This window comes from Cornus florida, unplaced genomic scaffold, assembly GCF_030987335.1.
Source record: "Cornus florida cultivar Cherokee Brave unplaced genomic scaffold, ASM3098733v1 CherokeeBrave_3.0.0_Hap2_Chr05, whole genome shotgun sequence".
NCBI classification, from domain to species: Eukaryota; Viridiplantae; Streptophyta; class Magnoliopsida; order Cornales; family Cornaceae; genus Cornus; species Cornus florida.
In genome coordinates, this window is record NW_026775575.1 from 88005155 (window position 1) to 88026983 (window position 21829).

The 21829-nt window shown below is 35.3% G+C and overlaps 2 protein-coding genes across 10 annotated transcripts; one reads left to right on the top strand and one right to left on the bottom strand.

Moving 5' to 3' along the window:
- The first annotated feature begins 720 nt into the window (after nucleotides 1-720).
- On the top strand, nucleotides 721-20593 carry LOC132307437 (putative F-box protein At3g17270). 9 transcript variants are annotated; one of them, XR_009482226.1, is made up of 9 exons: nucleotides 721-1601; nucleotides 1796-1851; nucleotides 4803-4861; nucleotides 5430-13530; nucleotides 15846-15948; nucleotides 18853-19039; nucleotides 19171-19561; nucleotides 20213-20307; nucleotides 20452-20593. XR_009482226.1 is itself a non-coding variant. In XM_059805194.1 (3 exons), the coding sequence occupies exons 1-3, from the start codon at nucleotides 1587-1589 to the stop codon at nucleotides 5770-5772; spliced, it is 414 nt and encodes a 137-aa protein (XP_059661177.1). In that variant the 5' UTR covers nucleotides 721-1586; the 3' UTR covers nucleotides 5773-6816. The 9 variants fall into 9 exon arrangements, 2 of the variants coding, with proteins under 2 accessions (XP_059661177.1, XP_059661179.1); XR_009482227.1 differs by adding an exon at nucleotides 3252-3372 and having other exon boundaries at nucleotides 20213-20492; XR_009482230.1 differs by having other exon boundaries at nucleotides 5430-5585; nucleotides 13194-13530; nucleotides 20213-20492.
- On the bottom strand, nucleotides 18472-21180 carry LOC132307439 (uncharacterized). The gene is made up of 2 exons (XM_059805197.1): nucleotides 20498-21180; nucleotides 18472-18743 (listed from the first exon to the last, which is right to left on the bottom strand). The coding sequence occupies exon 1, from the start codon at nucleotides 20823-20825 to the stop codon at nucleotides 20502-20504; it is 324 nt and encodes a 107-aa protein (XP_059661180.1). The 5' UTR covers nucleotides 20826-21180; the 3' UTR covers nucleotides 18472-18743; nucleotides 20498-20501.
- Between the last annotated feature and the right edge of the window lie 649 nt (nucleotides 21181-21829).

Genomic DNA, 21829 nt, shown 5'->3' on the forward strand with positions numbered 1-21829 from the left:
AGAGAGCTTGTTTGGTCCTGGCAGGGTTGCCTAGGACAGGGGGAGTGTTTGTATACACTTTGTTGAGCTAGTGTGTGAAGTGAAGTGTGTGAAAACTAATGTCTACTTCTGATACAAGTGTGTGCAGAGTGTGAGATAGCTAAGTGTGTAACAGCTTACTTACAACTAGTGGATGCTTGCATTGGCAGAGGCCAAGACCCAGGGTTTTCCCTAATTGAGAGGGTTTTCTTGTAAAATCTGTTGCTTTGCTATCTATACTTGTTTTATGTTATTTTTCAGCTTCATTTGAAAATGATTTGACCAATTCACCCTCCTTCTTGGTCCAACACATTATTGGAAGAGAAAATGATATTTTCGAAATTTTATATGTTCTGAAAAATCCCTAACATTTGGATGTTGAAAAGATTAAAGTGTCCCTCTATAACGGAATGAAAAAGATAAAAAAATAATTAAATGTGAAATGACTAATGTGTCTCTTTATTTTTTTTTCTTCTTATATATAAGGACATTATTAGAAGAGAAAATGATATTTTAAAAATTTTATATCTTTAAAATATCATTAGCAGGCACATCACTAAATTTGTAACCAAAAAAAAAGTGACCTAAGCCCATTTATTTATTTTCACATAAGTGATTTTATCAAACTTAACGCACTTATGTAAAAAAAAAAAATATATTAAAGGTGATATTTGTTTACACCTTAGCCCAAAATATCCAAAGAAAAATATGGTAAAAGGAATTGGGATGCACTCCGATGCGACACCGTTATAGCTCTCTAACTAGACTGCCCGGAAAATCCCTCAGGCGTTGCGGATGCGTATGAAACCAGCTCATTTTAGCACGGTTTCCAGGATCCTCAGTCGATCATCCAGAAGAAAGAAAACCCTAATTTCGAAGAGTTCCTAGTAATCGGTATTTTTAGTATCGTGAATTCATATTTTAGAATGCTTCTCCGTTTCGTATCTATATATATATCCAGTCCTTTCACCAGATAATGTGTCAAACATCCCTATAATAGGGTTAGGTTTTTGTCCAAAAGTGACAAAAACCAATAGAGTTGATGTGATCGTAGATTTACATTTGAAGGATTATTCTGAGAGTATTGAGTTGCTGCCATCTTTCGAACGCAGACTCTTTTTCGTTTGATGATCTTGTTGAGATGAGATATGTGTTATGAAGGATTATGGTGTTAGAAGAGTCTAGGGCTAATTGTTTCACCACAAATTTTGAAGGGTTTAAGCATATTTGAACTCTATGCTTTCGGAAAATGGTGAACTTCCAATATAAGAATCAGACTATAGTTTTACGTAATCGAAGCTCATCATTGCCAAGCTTCCATCCTGGTTTGAAGCAGTTACTCATGTGGGTGACTAAAATATATAACGAAGATGTAACAGAAGAAAAAGTTGGATTTTGTCCTAAAGCAAGGTGCCCATATCTTCTAAACAAAGAGCAAAGCAGCAAAGTACTGTAGAGGGGTCAATTTTTTATGTGGCAAATGTCTACACTACCGATTGATGTCCATGGGTGGGAACGTGGGATCGATTTTTTCGTGAAACATGCTTTGGTGTTAAGCTTTGCTTTACATGTTCCGATTGGAGGTGAGCTGTATGAAGTTTTAGTCGTTTGAAATATTGGTAGTGCTTAGCCTGCGCAAAATTGATTTATATTGATGTTTTTGGCATTGAAGATTAAACTTCTTCAGCTTGTAACTTATGTTAAAGATTTTATCTATGTTGTAGAACCATGAATTGAAACAAATTTTAACTTAGTGTTGCCATGAATAACGATGCAGGTTACCAATTACTACATGAATGCAAGAGCCAAAAGGAAGGAAGATGAATCTAGATGGTAAATGTTTATTGCTCATACCAAAGCACTCTTTTGGATCTTTTCTTTCCTTGTTCGTGGTACTGTAGTACTATATGCGTAACAAATTTGACTAAAACTAGAACATTTCTGATTTTCCTTCTTTGACTTTGTTTATTTATTTATTTTTATTTTGGAAGAGTTTATTTAAAACATATCAGTATAAGTGAACATGCACGATTTACTTCATTTTTTGACTTCAATTGCATTGATAATAATGTCATACTCGAAGTATCTTACTATACTAAATTCATTGTGAATGCCCTAAGTGGAACTTATTAATTTTTGGATCCTGGATTACTTTTTTGTACATTGTCGTATTTGAGGTGCATATAGATGATGGATTGTCCATATTTGGTGATATACAATAGATTTTTTTAACAAAGATAGAAAAAGATATATACCATAGATGCAGTGGAAGTACATCATCATCATCCTTGTCTTTATCCCATATGGATGGGGCCCAAGATGCAATGGAAGTACCTAAAAGATGATGCAAATTTTGATTTCTCATTGTGGCTTGCAAGTTTGGGTTTAAGGAAAATCTGATTAATGGGGTATTCTGAACTAAAGTATTCAAAAGTGAGGTGCAGGATGGACAATGATTTTAGGCTGCTGGTAAAAAAGAGAACTGAAATAGGTTGCTTCACTCGTTACAAAGTCACCTACTTTGGTCTTCCACCTCTCCTACTAAGAGATTGTGGAGGGAAGACTCATGGTACTAACTAATGTTTCAGTAGCTTGTTTGGGTGCTACCCTATCACAAGAGCAATTAGTTTTATTTATTTTTATATATGGGCCAGTCATTGTTGCTGGAACACCTGGGCAGACTGCAGAGATTCATGGTGAAGGGGTAGTCCTTTAGCTCAACCTTTCTGAAAATGCACGGGATAAAATGGAGAGTTCTGGTTTGAAGTGAAGTACATAAGCCTGCTGACCAATTAGGGAGAATCAAATCGTCTCTGTATCTGCATTGTGTCATCTTGATAGTAGGGGCCAGGGCCAATTTGGAGTTGGTCCCAGGAACACTTCATGTCCAAGCAAAAAATGTCATTATAACTGGAATTTTCCCTACTTCTGTACTGATATGTGTTAGAAAAATGTAGGGGAGTGGTGCCGACTCTATTTAAATCTTGAAAAATCAATAGAAGCTACTAAAGGGTGCTGTTCTCAAGTCAGAAACTCATGGGACAAAAGCTGATGAGCTGAATGGGAGTCTTGGCTAGCCAGCCTTGCCAACAAATCTAAGGAAGTGTAGAATAGAAATCTGATTGGGCTGTTGATGATAAAGCTTTTAGCCAGGATTGTGTTGTCTCACAATTTTTCCTCATTGTTTATTCGGATTTAACTCATGCAGTTACTTAACCATGTGCATTGGGCAGGCCAATTGGGCTTGCTTTGAATGAATTGATTTATGGTTACCTATCTGATGAGCTAGAAGTGCTGCTAGTGAAGAAGCTGCAGAGTGACGGCAGAGTCGGCCTGATTTCTCCATTTGCAATTGTGAGTAAGAATAAGGTGCTTTTTTCTAGGTTCTCCTCTCCATATTAGTATTTTAAATTTTGGTGTTGCTTCCCCCTTTCCTTATTTTCCCTCTTTTCTTGAGTTAATTTGGTCTGAGATGAATTTTCCTTTTTCCTTATTTCTTTTTGGATGGATTTAATATATTGGGTGAATTACTCAGCCCTCCTCTGAGGTTTGGAGTTTTCACCCATAGATGAGGCCTTGGTCAAATCTAAGGTCAACTCCCCTGAAACCTTGTAAACTATTAGCCATTAAAGCTGTGTCAGAATATGGCTTTGCAATGTCAGTGTGATGCTCTTTTATTGAATAGCCATTAAGAATTTGTGGGTCCTTTGGAAGGGATGAACCTTTGAGCTCATCGCTCTAATACTTCTTGGAGGCCCTTTATATGTTCTGCTGTTGGTCACACCACTTCAAATTCAAATGGTAAGAATTCAGTTGCCCACCTGCAAATTTAGTTATGTTGTGTTTTAGAAAGTCTAAGCCTTCATAAAGTTGAGTTACCAGTTGTTGGATTTAGGTTGCATTAATTCCTTGCATGACTTAGTGTTGTACCAACAGCTGGTTATTTAAGATTATTATTAATTATCAAGCTTTCCAAGTCAGAATTCTGTCCTACATGCGGTGACTAAAGTAAAACTTTTTGGCGAGGTTGTAAACTTCATCTTGATATGTTTATGGATACACGATTTGGGAAATAAACGGTTAACATTTATAGAAAGCATAGTATCTCACGAATTTAATTCATTGTGAAGAATTGACAATCCTTGACATGGTTGGATGACTTTAAGAGCAATGTGCCACTTCATGATTTTGTGAACTGAATTCTATAACAAATTTCACGCTATGATTTTGGAACTCATTTTTCTTTGTGATAATTTTCGTTTTTTGAGATTGCCACCGTGAGATGACATAAATGACTGGGCACCTCGAAGAATATAGTGTGCATATGTCTTGGTTTTGTTGTAACAAATGATAATTTTTGGCCTAAGATACGAATAGATGGCATTCTATGCACTTTTCTACAGTATATAGTTTGTCCTCCACTAATTACTTTCTTTGGCTGATTCTATTCGTATGGAATTAAGGCAAGGATGATGATGATGGTATAGTTGTTTGTTATCCAGTGACGAATAGTAATGGCAGTTACTGGGTAACCTGACAGGGATGGGTATTGGAAGTTGTAAATGACATAGGGTTGGGTTTGAGAATAGAGAGCAAAGCCTGCTTGGGCTTGTGTGGGGACAGGTTTAAGGAAGATCTCTCGGCCTCTCTTGACAATGTATCAATTTACCGTAGTGTCCCTATTTCTTTTTGAAATAATTGATTTCCCCTTCTTAATGTGTTTTTATTGCTCGCTTATTTATTCTCTTAGTTTCATTATCACATCCTAACCCTAATTTCTCTAGTGCCGTCATCTCGCTTCACCTCATCTTGCCGTCCTGAATTGCTGCCGAATTTAGCAAAGGTGAGTTTACTTGTTCATGTCATTTAATTTCTTTTACAATCTTTTGGATTTCCTCTTATCAATTCCTTCACGTAATCATTATCACCCTCTACATTACCAGCATCATAATCGACCTTTCCTTAGAGACCGTACTCTTCTTCTCTGTTTAGTAATTTAATCTTGGTTCACTTCTTGTTCACTAAGCAGGGTTGGGACTTGGTGTGAGATCATGTTTCGAGTTTTGCGAGAAGATGGGACAGGGTTCTTTATTGGTGAAATCCCCATCCTTGAAAAAAAATTAAATAAATGTTGGGAATCCCATTTCCCACTTAGATGCACTGTAGATGTCTTATGTTTCCACTCTGATACATGCATACGTGTATAATTATAACCTTTGATTGGTAAATACCTTCTGTGTCTTGGATCATCCGGTCTCTAGCATTGCGTGTCACCGTCCTCCTCTCTGTATGTGCTTATAATTGAGCATCGTTCCTTCCTTAATTGTCATTTCTGGACACACTTATTCTGTATTAATCAAACAATATAGACGAAGATCCCTCATTTCTCTGCATTGATTCTTCACTTGCAGGTTGAGGTCCTCTCGTTATGGAGTCACTTATGACCCATTGGTTGGAACTCCTGAAAGTTTCAGTGTCAAGCGACCTCCAGATGAAATTGCGGATGATATCTTGCTAAGGCTACCGGTTAGGTCCATCATTCAATTTAAAAGCGTGTGCAAACCATGGTACAGTTTATTCAGTAACCCAAAATTTATTAAGGCGCACTTGTATCGAGCTATCATGAACAATTCTGGTTATTTTATCTTAAAACATCCTTTCATCTCTGAGGAAGAAATGAATTTCTATGGAATTCAGGTAAGATCTGGTTTGGAAATCTTTACTATTGCAAGTTATGAGGACGTAAGGAAATAAATTTACTCTTTTCGAAGTAATGAAACTTTTAATGAGTTTGAGGATGTAAAACTGCCAGTTCAAACTAATTCAGGTTATTTTCAAGTAGTGGAATCTAGTCATGGATTAATCTGTCTCACAGAATCAGATGCTTCTGGCTCATGTCTTCTCTTGAACTCTGTGGAACCTTGCCATCCATGAAATAAGAATCCTTCCGGATGGTTACTTCAAAAAATATGGCGGTCCATTAAGGGTGGTTGGTCTTGGATTTGCATTTCACTCTAAGATTAATGACTACAGAGTGGTAAGAATTTTCTGTTCTGGGGAGAGCGAGACATTGGATGTTGAGGTGTACTCTCTAAGTACAGATTCTTGGAGAAGAGTTGAAACCAATATTCGGTGCAGCTTGGTCATTAGTTTGTCACTGGCATTTGTGAATGGAGCTTTGCATTGGATGGCTTCTTAGACGGATGTGAATTGTGGTTATCATGATTTTATCTGGTCATTTGATATTGGTTCAGATAAGTTTGACAAGATAATGCTGCCAAAGTTTCACTATGTTGACTATTTTAAGCGCAAATTTCTTGCAAGGTTCAGGGAATCTCTAGCTCTGTTTGTTTATGACTGTCGTTTGAATGACAATTGTTTAGCGTATTGTGATGTATGGATTATGAAGGAGTATGATTGTAGAGTCATGGGCTAAACAATTTATAATTAAACAAAGGAATAAAGTCGTGAGACCAATACAATTTATTGATGATGGTGAACTTATAATGGAGAGGGACAATGGGCAATTGGTTTTGTATGACGTGGAAGTTGCGAAAGATAGGAATCTTCGTGTTTTTGGGCCAGTTCTTATTGTTAAATACATGGAGACCTTGGTTTCACCAATGGGAGGAAACATATAGTAATTGGCATCTCAACTAAAATGGGGCATTTGCAACTACTTAGGAGAGGAAATCGATAGAAGTAAATCAAAGGAGAGAGAGTGAATTTAGTTGGAGATGTGACATGTAGTCTTATCTTACTTTTGTTTATGGTATTTTCATGGATGCTTTTCTTTTCTTTTTCTTTTTCTTTTTTTTGTTCTCGAAGGAACAATGTGCTTTATCATTAATACCTTTAATTTAGTTCTTATATGCTATTAGCTTTAGAAATATCCTTAAGGAGATTAAGGGCATATTACTAGTTGTAGCATGATTTGCAGTTGTCGGACTTAAAAAAACATCTTTAAAACTAATGTTGTAAACGTAATTGTGCAAATTTTACAATACATACAAATGTTTGATAAGTAGGGCAACTAAGATTACTGGTAAAATCGCATCTGGGCTATTTCTTATCATAAACATAGAGCAGACAGTATGATATGTGTAATACGCATTACGTGCTTTGAATTTACAGTTTAATTATTTGTAATGTTTTAGAAAAATCTATATTAAGCCTTTTATTATATAACTCTTCTTTTATAGGTACTTAGAATAGGATTTTTGGAGTCTCTCTTCTGCTTTCTTTTGCCTCCTTTATGAAAAATAATTCATTTCCAAGATGCCCAGAATCTCATATTTCTGTCCACCTCGTCTATACAAGAGGGAATTGATTCTTATATATTTTCCCTTACGAAAATTTTAAGGCGTGCAGAAAATTTATTATTGGAAATGAAACTTTTAAGGGCCCGTTTACTTACGCTTTCACTTTCTTACTTTTACTTTCTCCAAAAGTAAAAACATAATTTTCATTCCTTGCACTGAAATAGAAAGTAAAATGATGTTTAATAAGAAGATTTTATTTTTAATATTTTGAAAGCAAAAAACAATAAGTAACTTTAATAATTTTGATTATAATTTTGTTTTTCCTATTAACTCTCTCTCTAAATTCTTTTTATCTTTCTCTCTCTAATATATATATATTTTTATCTGGGTTTGATGAGGATGGATACAGAGTATGTATGGGTGTGTGTGTGTGTATATATATATATATATAAAAGAGAGGAGGAGTAGTGATAAGCTTGGTCACTGGTCTACATCACGAAGACCCCCCAGTTGATGAACCTCAGTTACAGAAGACCCAATTGACGGATGAACGTTAGTTACAGCTCCGGCAAAAACAATTTAGTTGAGAAGCTATCTCTAAGCTAACAAGATCAAATCAGCCTTCAACGATGGGTTTTTCAATTCAGCGATAAATTGCTTATTGGGTCTCAGAGAGTTTGTCTGGAATTCGTTGAGAAAGGACGTGAAAACAACTTGCCGCCGATGATGGAGAGTCGACTTCGTCTTCCCCGATTCGCCTTTATGTGATTGGTTCAAGTTGATTCGGGTATATTATTGATGGGTTTTGATGTGTATGGGAGAGGAGAGAGATGGTTGTGGCAATGGGTATGGTGGGGAGGAGGTGGGTGGAGGTGATGGTGATACCTAATTTTGGTGTTGGTGGCCATGGTGTGGAGGAGGTATCGGCGATGTGTGATTTCTGAATTTTGAGTTTTTTTTTATTTATTAAAATAAAAAGTGCTACAGTATGAAAGTAATTCCTAGGAATAGTACAGAAAGTAGAGAAAGTAACAAATCCTCACTTTCTCTTTCCTTCATTAAATGTGAAAGTACTTTCTAAAATATAAAAAGTAAAATTATATTAATAAACATAATTTTTACTTTTACTTCTTATTTTTAAGAATTGACAGTAGAAATCAGGAATCATTCCTGTTACTAAATAGGCCCTAAAAGTTTTAGAATTTGTACTTGGAACCTAGGTATGAATTGACACATTAGAATAAATATTTCAAACAATTGTTTAACACTGTTATTTATTTGTTTGTTTTGATGAATAAATGAGGAGCATTTATAACTTATGTAGGTATATAAAGTTTCTGGTTTCGCTTTATGTATAGCTGCAATGGAATAAAATGTTGTATTATGAAGAATGTTACATTGTAAGCAATGAACATGCGGCACTTAATTTTTCATGTATTTAATATTTTACTGTTATGGATTTTAGTCCCCAAATATTGGATTTTTTTGCATGTATGTTTCTATATCTTTCAATATATGGCTTTTTTGTTTTTTTATTTTATTTATAAATTATTATTATTTTTCAATGATATTGTATCTTAGATCCCAATGTAATATATACGGATTTCTTAACATACAGAATTGGTAATTAATTTGACATGAATAAGTAGAATCATGATTACCCATTTTTTTTTGTACACTGTAGTTTTCCCAATTGTGTTCAGGTTTTTGGCTACTCATGTGGTGTTAGGTCATGCATGCAACAATTATTTGCAAATGCTATTCCTTTTCTTTTGTTTGTAGAGGTCAATTACTTTTGAGATGTTCAGGATAAAGGCAAAAATCTTCTTTTTGTCCTTGAAGCCCATAGGTTTTTCACAAGATTGTAGTTGTGAGATCTTACATTCATGTACGGTCTTTGTTTTGGATTGGTAGTCTGCTAGGTATCACATATATTGACATGCCACGATTTGGATACGTTGATATAATAAATACTAAAAGAGCATCATGACACGGATGCATCAAAGACATTTTGTTTAATTTGTATTTTGTGTTGGACAATTATATAATCTTGATTCATTTCTTCATATTTGTGTACTATAAAAATGACTTGAAAGATAAAGCTCAACAAATATCTTTTTCACATAGATTAATTTTATCGTATACCTTACTATACTCCCTTATTATATCTCCCTTTTACAACTATATTCTTTTTCTCTTCTGCTTTGATATCAAAGAAAAGGAGCTAAAAACCAAATTTCTTGATAAAACTGGAGTAAATCTGCGATTATTTCTATCCTTCCATTTAAGTTGAGTGATGAAGGTATCATTAGTTTGCGATCATCCTCCAGGATGTGAAAGAAATGTTATACATCTTAGTAAGGAAGGGTGACTAACTTTAAGTTTTTCCAGAGAGCAAGAGCAAGTATACTGTGGAACATGATCCATATGAGGAGTATTACTTCACTGATCCTGAGCTTTTTCAAGCTATGCCATACTACCATATTTTTTCAGAGACGACTTCTTCTCGGTCAGAGAGAATTGCTGAGGTAGCTTGAGTCACATTCCACACATCATTCATTCCTATGCCAAGCCTGGGGTTAGAGAGAGATTTTAGTACTTTCTTTTAATTTTAGCAGTATGATTATCTAATAGTTAATTCTATATATGGTATTTATCTGTTGGCAGTATCTGTTTTTGAGTATTTAGTAACTTGGGCTTGCTTGTAAATAGGCCTTTTGTAATAGGATACCTGCTCCCCCCTTCTTTTAGGACTGAATAATAATTGTAGATCTTCCTCCCTAAATTTCAGCTATCTCTTTCATCTTCTATATTCTCTTCCTCCACCTCCTCTCTCTCTCTATCTCTTCCCTTTCTCCGCTTCTACATGTATTTGGTATCACAGGTCACTTTTGCGTCTTCTGTATGCAAGTATCCAACTCGTTTCTAGGGGTCTTATGTGAAGGAGTCGTCTTGTACGCAGCACATTGTCAGACAGTGACGCAACAACTCCTTTGAAGTGTTGGCGCTTCATAGTTAGTTACGAGGTATTGACAAATCTCAAATTTGGTGCTTCAGAGTTAGTTACAAGGTATTGAAAAATCTCTATATATATATTTTTTAATAAATGCGTTGTGTTTGAAACAAGAACACCTTCATGTTGCTGAAATGAGAATGTTGAGATGGATGATAGGAGTGACTAGAAGAGATAAGATTAATAGAATCAACATGTGTTGGAGAAATTAGGTGTCGCTGCTATTAGTGATAAAGTAAGAGAAAGCAATCTTAGGTTGTATGGACACGTTCATGTGGACTTGCAAATGCACCTGTGAGAAAAGGAAGATTAGTTTGTATGGATGGTAAGAGATAGGGGCCAACCAAAACTAACAAGGGATTAATGAATTGGAAATGACTTCAGAAAATAAATACAACAGGTGAAATGACTTGTAATAGAAAAGAATGAAAAAAAAAAAAAAAATCATATGTCCGACCCCATTTGTATGAGATAAAGACAAGGATAGTGATGATGATAAATGTGTTGTATTTATTGGCCGCTTGCCACTATGGTATCATGCACCATCTTATGCGAAAGATTAATCTAGAAAAGAGTGCATCTCCAAAATTGGAGAGGATCCAAGTAGACTTGCTGGATGTTCTCCTGTTCTGATAATGAACATAAATCTGTCATGTCACATGTGCATTGACATGGTCTGTTGGTTTCTGATGATGAACACAAGTCAGTTATGTCATATGTGCATTTACATAGTCTATTGTTGCTGTTGGTGTTTGCTTTTTTTTTTTTCCTCCCTGAATTTAGCGCTTATTGTTTTCCTGAGAAGCAGCTTGAGGTAGCAGCACATATTCATCTTAAAGTTTGTTAGCAGTATATTTTGCTACTTGAGTAGGCTATTATGACTCATGAGCATGTTATAATTAAGAAAGGAGAAAGGAGATGCAGGATGCTTTTGCTAAATGCAGACTCTCTACTTTTATTTATTTATTCCTATACTATCAGATTAGTGGTTTAGTTTGTGTGCTTGCATAAGCATTATAAATTCCTTATTGTCATATCATTGCCTATAGTTGTATCGCCTCATGTTACACGGACTCTTCAAAAGTAGGTGAAGTAACCATATCAGCCACACAAAACTCTAGACATGGGTATGGATATGTGTATGACACTTCTAGTGTGACGTGCACCTAAAAAATGTATCCAATAATTCAATTTTATTATATTATTACTTCAAGCTATTGCAACAACATTATTGTACCCCAGAAAATAAAATATTAAATTGTATAATTTGAATATTAGTAGTTTCCATGTGTCCTGTTTGGGGATTTGACACGTCCCATGCTTAGATACATACCTGCACCCAGCATGTATTGGAGTCCATGTACAATAGCCTACTTTCTCTTGAGACTTATTTTGAGGTGGTAACCCTACTTCCTCTTTCCAGCAGACAGTGACAGGAGTTTGAGCTCCTTTAAAAATTGGAACAGTCAAGCTCCTTAGGAGACTAACCATCAAAGCCCAGGTCGAGGTGTCAACGCCGCTAGACTTTATTTATGTTCTCCCCTAGAGGGTGTTACCCAGGCTTCCTTAATTTGCTTCTGTGATGCAGGATAGATAGAAGTAGAAGTGAGATAGAGAAGAGAAGAGAAGAGATGAGAGCAAGACTAGAGACAGATAGAGAGAAGAGGGGAAGAGATCAGGGGAAGGAAAACTGAACTCAACAATATTTTGTCTCAAATCAAGTCTGAATATATGAGTTACATATATGCCTATTTATAGGCATCAAAAAGTTTTCCTTAGCCACTAAGGAAATACAAAAGTATCTTGGAGAGTCCTTCTTGCCTAAGCAAACAAATAAAATATCAATCAAAACAGCAGCATATCAAATATCGGTCAAAACAGTCCAAAAGTGCAGCCTCATCTGGACGCAGATTAACAGTCAAAAACAGTCAAAAGGCAGCTTAAGCTAGCCGCCTACACCTAGTGTAGCCGCCTATGCCTACTGTAGGTCTTTAGGCTGCTAGACCCTTGGCCTAGTGTAGGTCTTTAGGCTGCTAGCCTTAGGGTCTTCATCACTCTGCCAGTTCAATAAGTTATCACAGACAATTAAGAGCCCTATAATTTGGAATTAGAGATGCTCGTATAAGTTTTGATATTGTTATTCCTTTCATGGGGATTCATGTAAGTGTGCATTTTTTAGGCTGAGTTGATGGCAAGAATAACACATTGCGCTTGCAAGTTTGGAAGTATGAAACTGAAACAATGCAATTTAATTCATGGAATCTCCAGAACCGAAGTATTCAGAAGGGAGATGCAGGATGGGGAATGAAATTAGGCTGCTGGTCAAAATAGTAAACTGAAATAGGTTGCTTCACAGTTCACTGATTACAAAGTCACCAACCTTGGTGTTCCACCTCTGTAATTGAGCGATTAAAGAAGGAAGAGTCACGGTACTGATGTTCATTAGCTTGTTTGGGTGTGTTACCTTATCACAACAGCAATTAGTTTCTTTTTTGGTATATGAGCCAATTATTGTTGCTGGGACACCTGGGCAGGGTGCAGATATTCATGGTGCAGGGGTAGTCTTTGAGGTCAATCGTTCTGACCATGCACAGTATAAAATGAAGAGTTTTGGTTGGAAGCGAAGTGCATATAAGCCTGCTAACCTAGCATGGGAGAATCAAATTATCTTGGTATATGTATTGTGACATCTTGATACTAGGGGCAATTAGGAGTTTGTCCCAGGATCTGTCCAAGCAGAAATTGTCACCATGACCGGAAGTTTCCCTACTTCTATACTTGGAGTTTTGGTAATTTGTAAGACTCTTGTGTATTTAGAAAACTGTAGGAGTTTGGTGCTGATTCTATGTTAATCTTGAAAAATTAATTCAACAACTAAAGGATGCTTTTTCTCAAGTCAGAAATTCATAGGATGAAAGCTGATGAGCTGAATGGGAATCTTGGCTAGCCAGACTTACCAACAAATCTAAAAAAGTGCTAGAAGACCAAGCTTATTGTGCTGTTGATGATAACGCTGGGTGGTGCTGTCGCAGATTTTTTTCTCACTGTTAATTCAGACTTATGCAATTACTTCACCATGTGCATTGGGCAAGCCAACTGGCTTTGTTCTGAGTGAATTAATTTATGGTGTTACCATATCTGATGCGCTAGGGCTGCTGTTTGTGGAGAATCTGCAGAGTCAGCCTAATTGCTCGATTTGCAATTGAGTGTACAGAGGGCAAACTCGTTTTCTCTAAGGTAGAAGAGTTTCATCCTAAGTAGTAAGTTGATGACAGCTTTACTGTTATCAATTTTTTTTTTTTTTTTTTGGGTGTATAATATAATTTTGGGTGTTCCTTTTATTTTTCCTTATTTTCCCTCGTTCCTTGAGTTAGTTTGATCAAAGTTAAATGTTCCCTTTTTCTCTTTTTCATTTTGGATGGTTTTAATATATTTTAGCGAAGAAAAACATCACTCACTATGTACTGCAGCCTCAAGTCTGCTGAAATACACCACCAGGGGAGGCCTGAACTCAAAATTGCATTTTATTTTCGTTTTATATTTCAATAAATTTGTGGAACAAGAAGTTGTAAATTAATTGAGAGATTTCTGAAACTAACAACCCATATGGACATAGATGTTGTCATATTTTTTTTTTCTTCATGAATCTGTCATTTTATGTCAGATAAAATACTCATATGAAAATCATTTCATAGAGAAGTTTTAGGAGAAAAGGATGATTAAAGGTATTATGAAGTTACTCTTATCCTCTTTCCTTTCCCGTTGCTCATTCTTGCCTAACCATGGGCTTCCTCTGATGCAAAGAAAGTTTCCATGTATACACAAATCAGAAGAACCAAAAAATTGTCTACTCTTATGTCCTCAAATTGCAGCAGAGTAGAAATCTTAATTGCCAATTCTATTTCTGTAGTTCCGTATGAATCAAACTTCTCATTTTGAGTTATAAGAAATGATCCCATATATATTGATCAAATAACTTCATACATTGCCATTAACATTGAAATAAATTAATCTCCCAACCTTCAGTTTTCATATCACAACTTCTACCAGTGTCAGTTGTTCATCCCTTTATCAAATGAAATTTTAACTTTGAAAAGCTTTTCCTTTTGAGAGCCAGATGAACACAATAAATTGAAGAGCTCCATTCTGCATCATTGTTCTGTGTACTTCGTGTAGCTAATTTCTTTATCTTTCCCTTGTTGGTCGGTATGAAAAGTTATTTGACACTGAAGCTGTGAGAATTTCCTATCAAAATAAGTTTTAATGCAATAAATTTTAGCTGTAATGATCTTAAGTGCAAAAGCTGGCAATTGCATGTGTAGAGCTTTACGCCTTTAATTTGTTTTCTTGTCAACATAGTGCATGTTTTTCTTCAATTGTTATACCTTTTATTTGAGCAACTGATTTAAACATTCTATTTATAGGAAAATATACCTATTGTAGAAAAAAGTATTTTGAAGATAATTCATATACATATTATAGATTTGACTTGTTTTAAGTCGATAACTTCTTAATTTGTTCAACTAAGTAAGTCATAAAACTCATGAACAGTGCCACAGACCTTTTTTTCTCTGTTTGGTGGGGGAAAAAAGAAAATGTTTGTGGCAGTGCACCACAAAGACACTCCACTAAATTTTTTTATTTTTTATTTTTTGTGGCAAGTAACTCCACTAAATTCTTTCAAGAGCATTATATTGTTTTCAATTAGATCAGGACCATTTGGTGGCCCATACTTTCTAGGATGTATATGCAAAAGAAGAAGCTGGATAGTCTTGTCCATTCTAAACAGTGTTTAGATTGTAGTGGGATTGAGATTTGTTGAAGACAAGCATATATTCTTAAGTGTACAGTGTATTATTTACCTTAAAAAGTTACGTTTCGATCTAGTTTTTATGTCTAGGGTTGGATTGGATGTTTCCATCAACGTATTATGACCTAATTTGTCACTTTTATCTGAATTCTTGAGACCAGAAGGTGGGAAAGAAAATTGTCAATCTTTAAACACATATAGGATATGAAATACAAGGTAACGAAGAATGAGAAAATTTATTATTTCATCAAAGTTGTAATGTCTATACAAGGGGGTATTGATTGGATCCACTTATTAAATGGGTTTTAGCTGTGTAGTTAAAATCTATTCCATTGGTGACTTGAAAATCGTGGACTCAAATACTTTTACTCTTTTGAGGTTATAAACTTATAATCATCAAAGGCCAGGCAGGCGTGAGCAATAACAAACATGATACCACTTAATTCTTTCAGTCTCCACTTAATTTATCCTCATCCCAAGGTGTTCTGATAAAAAGAATTTCATTTTATGTTAGAATTGTCATTGGCCAAGTCATAAAACACCACCTGATAATAGGATGACAAGACAAAATATGAACAACTCCTCATGGAGAGGCCACGTTTTTACTAGTTATCCAAACTCTAATTATAGTGTCGAAAATTATCATTACTTTTTTGTTTTTGTTTTTTTTTATCGAGTCCTGCTTGGTAAATATCAAGACTCACATATTTACCTCATTTCGTGATAATCTACTTTATTTCAGCTGTCCTTTTCAGCTTGTGAAAAGATAAATGTGGAGGGAATCAGAGTTTAGCTCTTCAACAATCTTCTTTATTAAGGAAGGCATAATGATAGGACCTCAAAAGGTACTTTAATTTAATGATATTATAGTGATTATTGGTTGGATCTTACTTTTATAGTTACTTTTATCATCATTATTAATTTGTCTTTTGTTATTTGATTGCCATGATGACACTGAAAGAAAGTTAAAAAATCTGAAATTTACAGTAGTTTCTCTTATATTTTCTCAGCAATCAAATGTTGCATACAAAGTTGAAATTCTAGAAATAGTCAGTTGCCTCCTTTTACTTGGCCATCCCTTGTACAAAATTCTAATTGCAATCATGGGTAAAAGGCTGTGAGTAATATCTTTGGTACCAAGGGGCTGTAGCTTAGATGGCATCTCCTCAAAACGCCAAAGATCGTGTCAATTGGGACAAAGTGGGTGTGTGTTCTTACCAATAAAAGAAAAGAGTAATTTTTTTTTGGTTATAATTTTACAAGAATGTAGTATGTAGTGATTCTTTTATTTTATTTTTTCCCCTTTAAGAATAAATTCAGAAATACTTTTATCATTGTAATGGCGCACCATGTCCATCTCTAGTTTCTTCAATTGTTTTTTATTCTTTATAGTTAACAGATCTACTAAAAAGCAAGGAAAAAAAAAACAAAAAGACAAAAGCTATACTCTACAATAGAATCACAAGAAAAGGAATTTTTCTCCAAAAGCTGAACATGTTTTTATCAAGGTCTGTCTAAACTTCAACAGATGTCGCTTCCTTGTTTTTCCAATGGTTAATTCCCTCTTCTCTATTGTTCATTTGAAATATATAATTGTTGAAATTACTAATTTAAAATTCGAGAAACAGATGAGAGAGGAATAACTTTGATTTAGCATACTTGACAATATTTTATTGTCATACTGAGTTGCAGGACACCTTTCTTTTGTTCCTGGGAACAAGATAGGATGTCATGGGCGGCACTAATAATTTTTTGTCGGCTAAAGCAAGTTTACTAAGGTTCTGTTTGCTTGACATCTTGGAAGTGGAAAGTTCTCCAATTTGTACTTTCAACATGCCATTCAGTTCATGACTAATCAATTCTATTTCATAAATTTACTAGACACTACTAGGAACCCAATGATATGATTTCCTGTGATGCTATCAAAGGGTAGGGAAATAATACTTTTCTAGGCACAATTTTTTCTCCATAAAAACCATTATGCTCCAAAATTTGTTGAAAACTTAAAATCGTATTGGCACAGGATGAATGCCAAGAGGGAAACTATATTATCTGTATCAATGGAGTATTTTATATTTTTATTTTTAAAATTTCTGGTGGCTAGGGATTAAAATGCATTAAAGACCAGAACTTTCCACTTATGTTTTGCTGAACAGGGCATGTCACTTGAATTATATGACAAACTCTATATTGGTAAAAACATAATCTGTGAAGCAGTTTGTAGAGCACCAAAAGTCAGCATACTTGAAAATTAAAACTGAGATGAGGCCCTGGGTTAATGGTCAGAAAGATTTTGGATGACTGAAGAAGCCATTGTTCACCTAAACTTTTCGAGTTCAACTACTAGATTTTATTCTCTCTCTCATGAGCGCACAAGGAGCATTTATGCATTACTTCCACCTATTGCCTTATCAGTGTTGATGAGTCCCACAGAAGTTGAGAAGTATGAATTGATAACTAATCTTAAGTCGTGAATTTCAAATGTACAATTTTTTTTTTTTTGCTTTGGCTTCAAATTTATAGGTATTCTGCAACTGTCTACCTGTTTTTTAAGTGAAATGTGTAAATTTGTTTTGTTTTATTTATTTATGTAAGTATATATTTTTTAATTTTTGGTGGTAGGGGTTGACAAATGAACATGTTGACCTGTATTAAGCATGAACACTCATTATTTTTGCCATCATATACTGATCTTTGCAATATTGCGGAAACATTACTCAATCAGGATGTTTATCAGATGGTCATAAGAACACACAGCTATCTAACCCCTAGCCCATAATTTGTTGTTGGTTTTAGATTCCTTTGATTTAAGAGTCATCTATGAAACAGTTCAAGTTCTATTGACATACTGGATTGCTATTTCTTCTTTGAGGAAGAATGTTATCAAGAGCCCTACCCAAAAAAAAGAATGTTATCAAGAGAATTGGGTGAATTGATTAAATTATCTGAAAACCAATCATTTTTCCTGCTAAAATGCATGGGTGGCACTCTCCACAAGAAGGGCATGTTGGTTCCAAATTTCCAATCAAAATAAGCGACACAAATTTGGAATAGTTGACTCTTTACTCATGTCCCACTTAATATGGACATAAACATTATTACACTGTTTGGGCTGTCTTCTCACTTAAAAACACTATCCAATTCCATTAGGTCTTTGATGTTGGATAGGTTGGTATTTAGAACTAGAATGAAAGAACGGGATGAGATAGCAGAAGATGAGATGAGATGAGACTAGAAGAAAGAAGTGAGAAGATAGATGAAGGGGATGAGAAGATGGATTGAAAAGATATGTTGGAAAGACTGAAGGGTTGGGAGGAGCAAGAATTATGAGACAGAAGAAGACAGAGAATTCTCAAACCACGATAATATTTCAACAATCAAAACTAAATTTTCTTTTTGGCATATGGCCTTTATATAGGCAATTTATTAAGCAAACCCTAAGAAATCCTAAAATATCTTCCAAAAATTACCAAAAATAACAAGAAACATAATTATGTAGACCTAATTTACAAAAATTTCTAATTATATTTCTCTTTTCCTCTTCTCCAAAAGTAATGCTGAAACACATTCAACTCATGTGTGCAAATCACATCTCGTTCCCCATCTGTCTTCTTGCGATCTTTAATGCACCATGATACCCCTGAAGACATCAACATATGAGTCAATATGGTGGTCCGTCTACAAAATAAAGATTGTTAATGATATTTATTGCAATGGCATCATGTGGAAGGCACATGCATATTTTGCAGATTAATATTACTGGCTGCCACTTAATAGCGGGAGGCTATTGCTGGCTTCTACACGCAAAGGCTAAGATGGCGGTGAAGCAGAAGATGATTGAAGTTTTCCATTTCAGCAAGTGACTTCCAAGGTTTGCAGTTAGCATGGAGTCATTGAAGGATGTGAGGCAATGTCCGGCATCTTGCCAAAGCAAGGGTATGCAAACATTCGATCTAAAAAAATCATTGCAATTATCAAAATTGCAAGGTGTAATTGGTTGGGATTAAACTCTGCTCATTTTATTGAAAGAAGATTTCTAAATAGATTTTGTTTAACACTTGGTAAAGGTAAATGGTGGAAGGGCATGCAAAACGCACAATGTTCTTTCTTGACACTATTTCTACATTTGTCAACTGAGTTGCAGAAGAGGATACCACAAAACACTGGACTTAGTATTCTCTAATACATTTTGATTCTGTTTCTGCCTCTCACCCCCAAACCCTTCTTATGAAAAAAATTATATTTTTTACTAGTTTGAATTTGGCAGGGACGATGATGATATCGTTGGATCTTGTGAGGCATCGCCCACTTAGTGATTATCTAGGTACTCTGCAAGTCTTGTGTAGCAAGTTCGCGTCAACTGATTTGGCTGAAGGATGCACTCAGGGGGAACTTCAAACGATGGCATTAAGAGCCAGATATGAAACTTTAAACCAGTGACTTTCTTGCTGTGTCACGGTGAGATTTCTAACTTAGAGCAATCTTGGTGATCTTATTGCAATGTCAAGGACTGCTCCGTACAACTTTTCTTACCCTACAAAGACTGAGTTTCTTAGTCTAAAGATGCATATACTGTCTGACTCTTAATAAAATTTCTGCCCTTTTGCTCAGAAAAAGAAAAAGTAAGATGATTTGCTCTGTGCGTGATTTAAAAAAAGGAGTACTAATATTGAATAGTTTATTTTTTTGCAATGTCAGTGACTGCTCTGTATAACTCTTACCCTACAAAGACTCAGTTTCTTAGTCTAAAGATGCATATACTGTTCTGAGTCTTGATAAAATTTCTACCCTTTTGCTCAGGAAGAGAGAAAGAAAGATGATTTGCTCTGTGTGATTTTTAAAAAGTACTAATATAGATAGTTTATGAGAATTAGATATCAGGTGACAATTTAGTCTCTGGAGGACATCTTTCTTCCTTTTGTTTTTCGTTATACTATGAAAAGGGACGGATTTATTGATTCAAATGCTAATATAAGAAAATGGATTGATGTAATTCACTTCTGACATGTATTTCTCCTTAATACTATAAAGCACTTCTCTAGTCTTATGATTCCTTATATAAATGAAATTGTGTAAAAGGTAAGACAATGCCCATTTGTACCATGACAGGCTAGTAACAAGAAGAAACTAATCGGAGTAAAGAAGCCAACCGAGTCAACCGACCCAACTGGAATTCAATTGATGGACTGAAAACCTCTAGTCATGTATGTATATCTGTACTTTCTACTACATGAGATCATTGGTACAAACATTAACATGGATCATCTGCTAAACATATGCTATTCTTTGTTACTACATGTATGAGCTTGATTCATAGAGAAAAAACCATCCTCGTTTATGCTTTGCAGAACCTCTAAAGGAACACATGATCCTTAGCCAACACTGGTTACTTACAGTTCTACATGAGGATGGCGTAGCGCATGCTGTCGTTAACCATAAGATGATTCAAATCTGATATCCGAGCCAGTTCAGCAGTCGCCCAGGCTCCATCAGCACTATTGATATGAGGATGAGCAAAGCAGGAAAGAAGCGAGAGCGGAGCTCGTACGACGCTGTAGACAACTGACAACCCGTTCCGACCTGGCCGTCTTCCATCTCCGTCATGTGCCATGATTGGCACTTCAGCTCCATTGCCACCTTCAAACATGTTCTCATCTGCCACTCGTGGACTCTTCCTCATGTTCTGGAGGTTCCGCCTCATCACAACCAGCATGCGCCACATCTTTCCTGTTGACAGAGATCGTTTGCCGGAATCCGGTGAAGGTACCTGAACTTGGAAGTGAAGAAAAGGGTTAGAAGGCCACCTTTCTATATAGCTTGTGATAATGGTGTGTGTTGTTGGTGGTGGAGTTGCTAGTGCTGGTGCTTATCACAAAGGTTTATCATTTATGGGTGCTTTTAAGGACTCTCACTTCTGTTTTTTTCTATATCTGTGGGGTCTCTCAAGCCCAACTTGCCGACAAAGCTGCCTAATTCTAAACAATACTCATGTAGTGTGATATTTGAGGTTGTGAAAGGTCACACTATATTCAGCAAAAATACAACAATATGTTGTCACTTGCTGGGCTGACCGTTAATGCTTACACAACTTGATCCTTGAATCCTTATCGTTTGATCAACCATCATATTTGGCCATTTGTGACTAACAAATTCAGATTGATATATATACACACACACACACACACATTAGTATTAAGAATTACTTACGTCCACAACCATTTTTACTTTCTCCAGATCTCCTTTCACACTATGTGGAATCCACTTATTATGAGAAGAATTTGTTAATGGTGTGCCTTTTGGACCTTGGAAATAACAGCCCTTAATGTCAATTAATCATGATATTATTGCATGTTTTAAGAGGTCTCTCATATGGAATCTATACTTTAATTATAGGAATTTACAAGAGAATCAATACCACCATTGTGACAGAGACCCATGCTATCAACTACTCTTCCCATCCTCCACTTGTATTTTTACATATGTACATATATCAGATATTTATTAATAAATTACTCCATGCCAGCAAAATTGTCATTTTCTTTGGTCATGATAACTGACATCCCATGTTTATCATCTATAACATTCTAGTAAATAAAACCATGATTGGTTCATGGGCCTACTACTTTCATTCATATATATATATATATATATTTTGAGAACAATTTTCTATTATAAGATAATAGGAAAACTAAAAATTTATGAATTATGATTGGTTAACAGAAATAT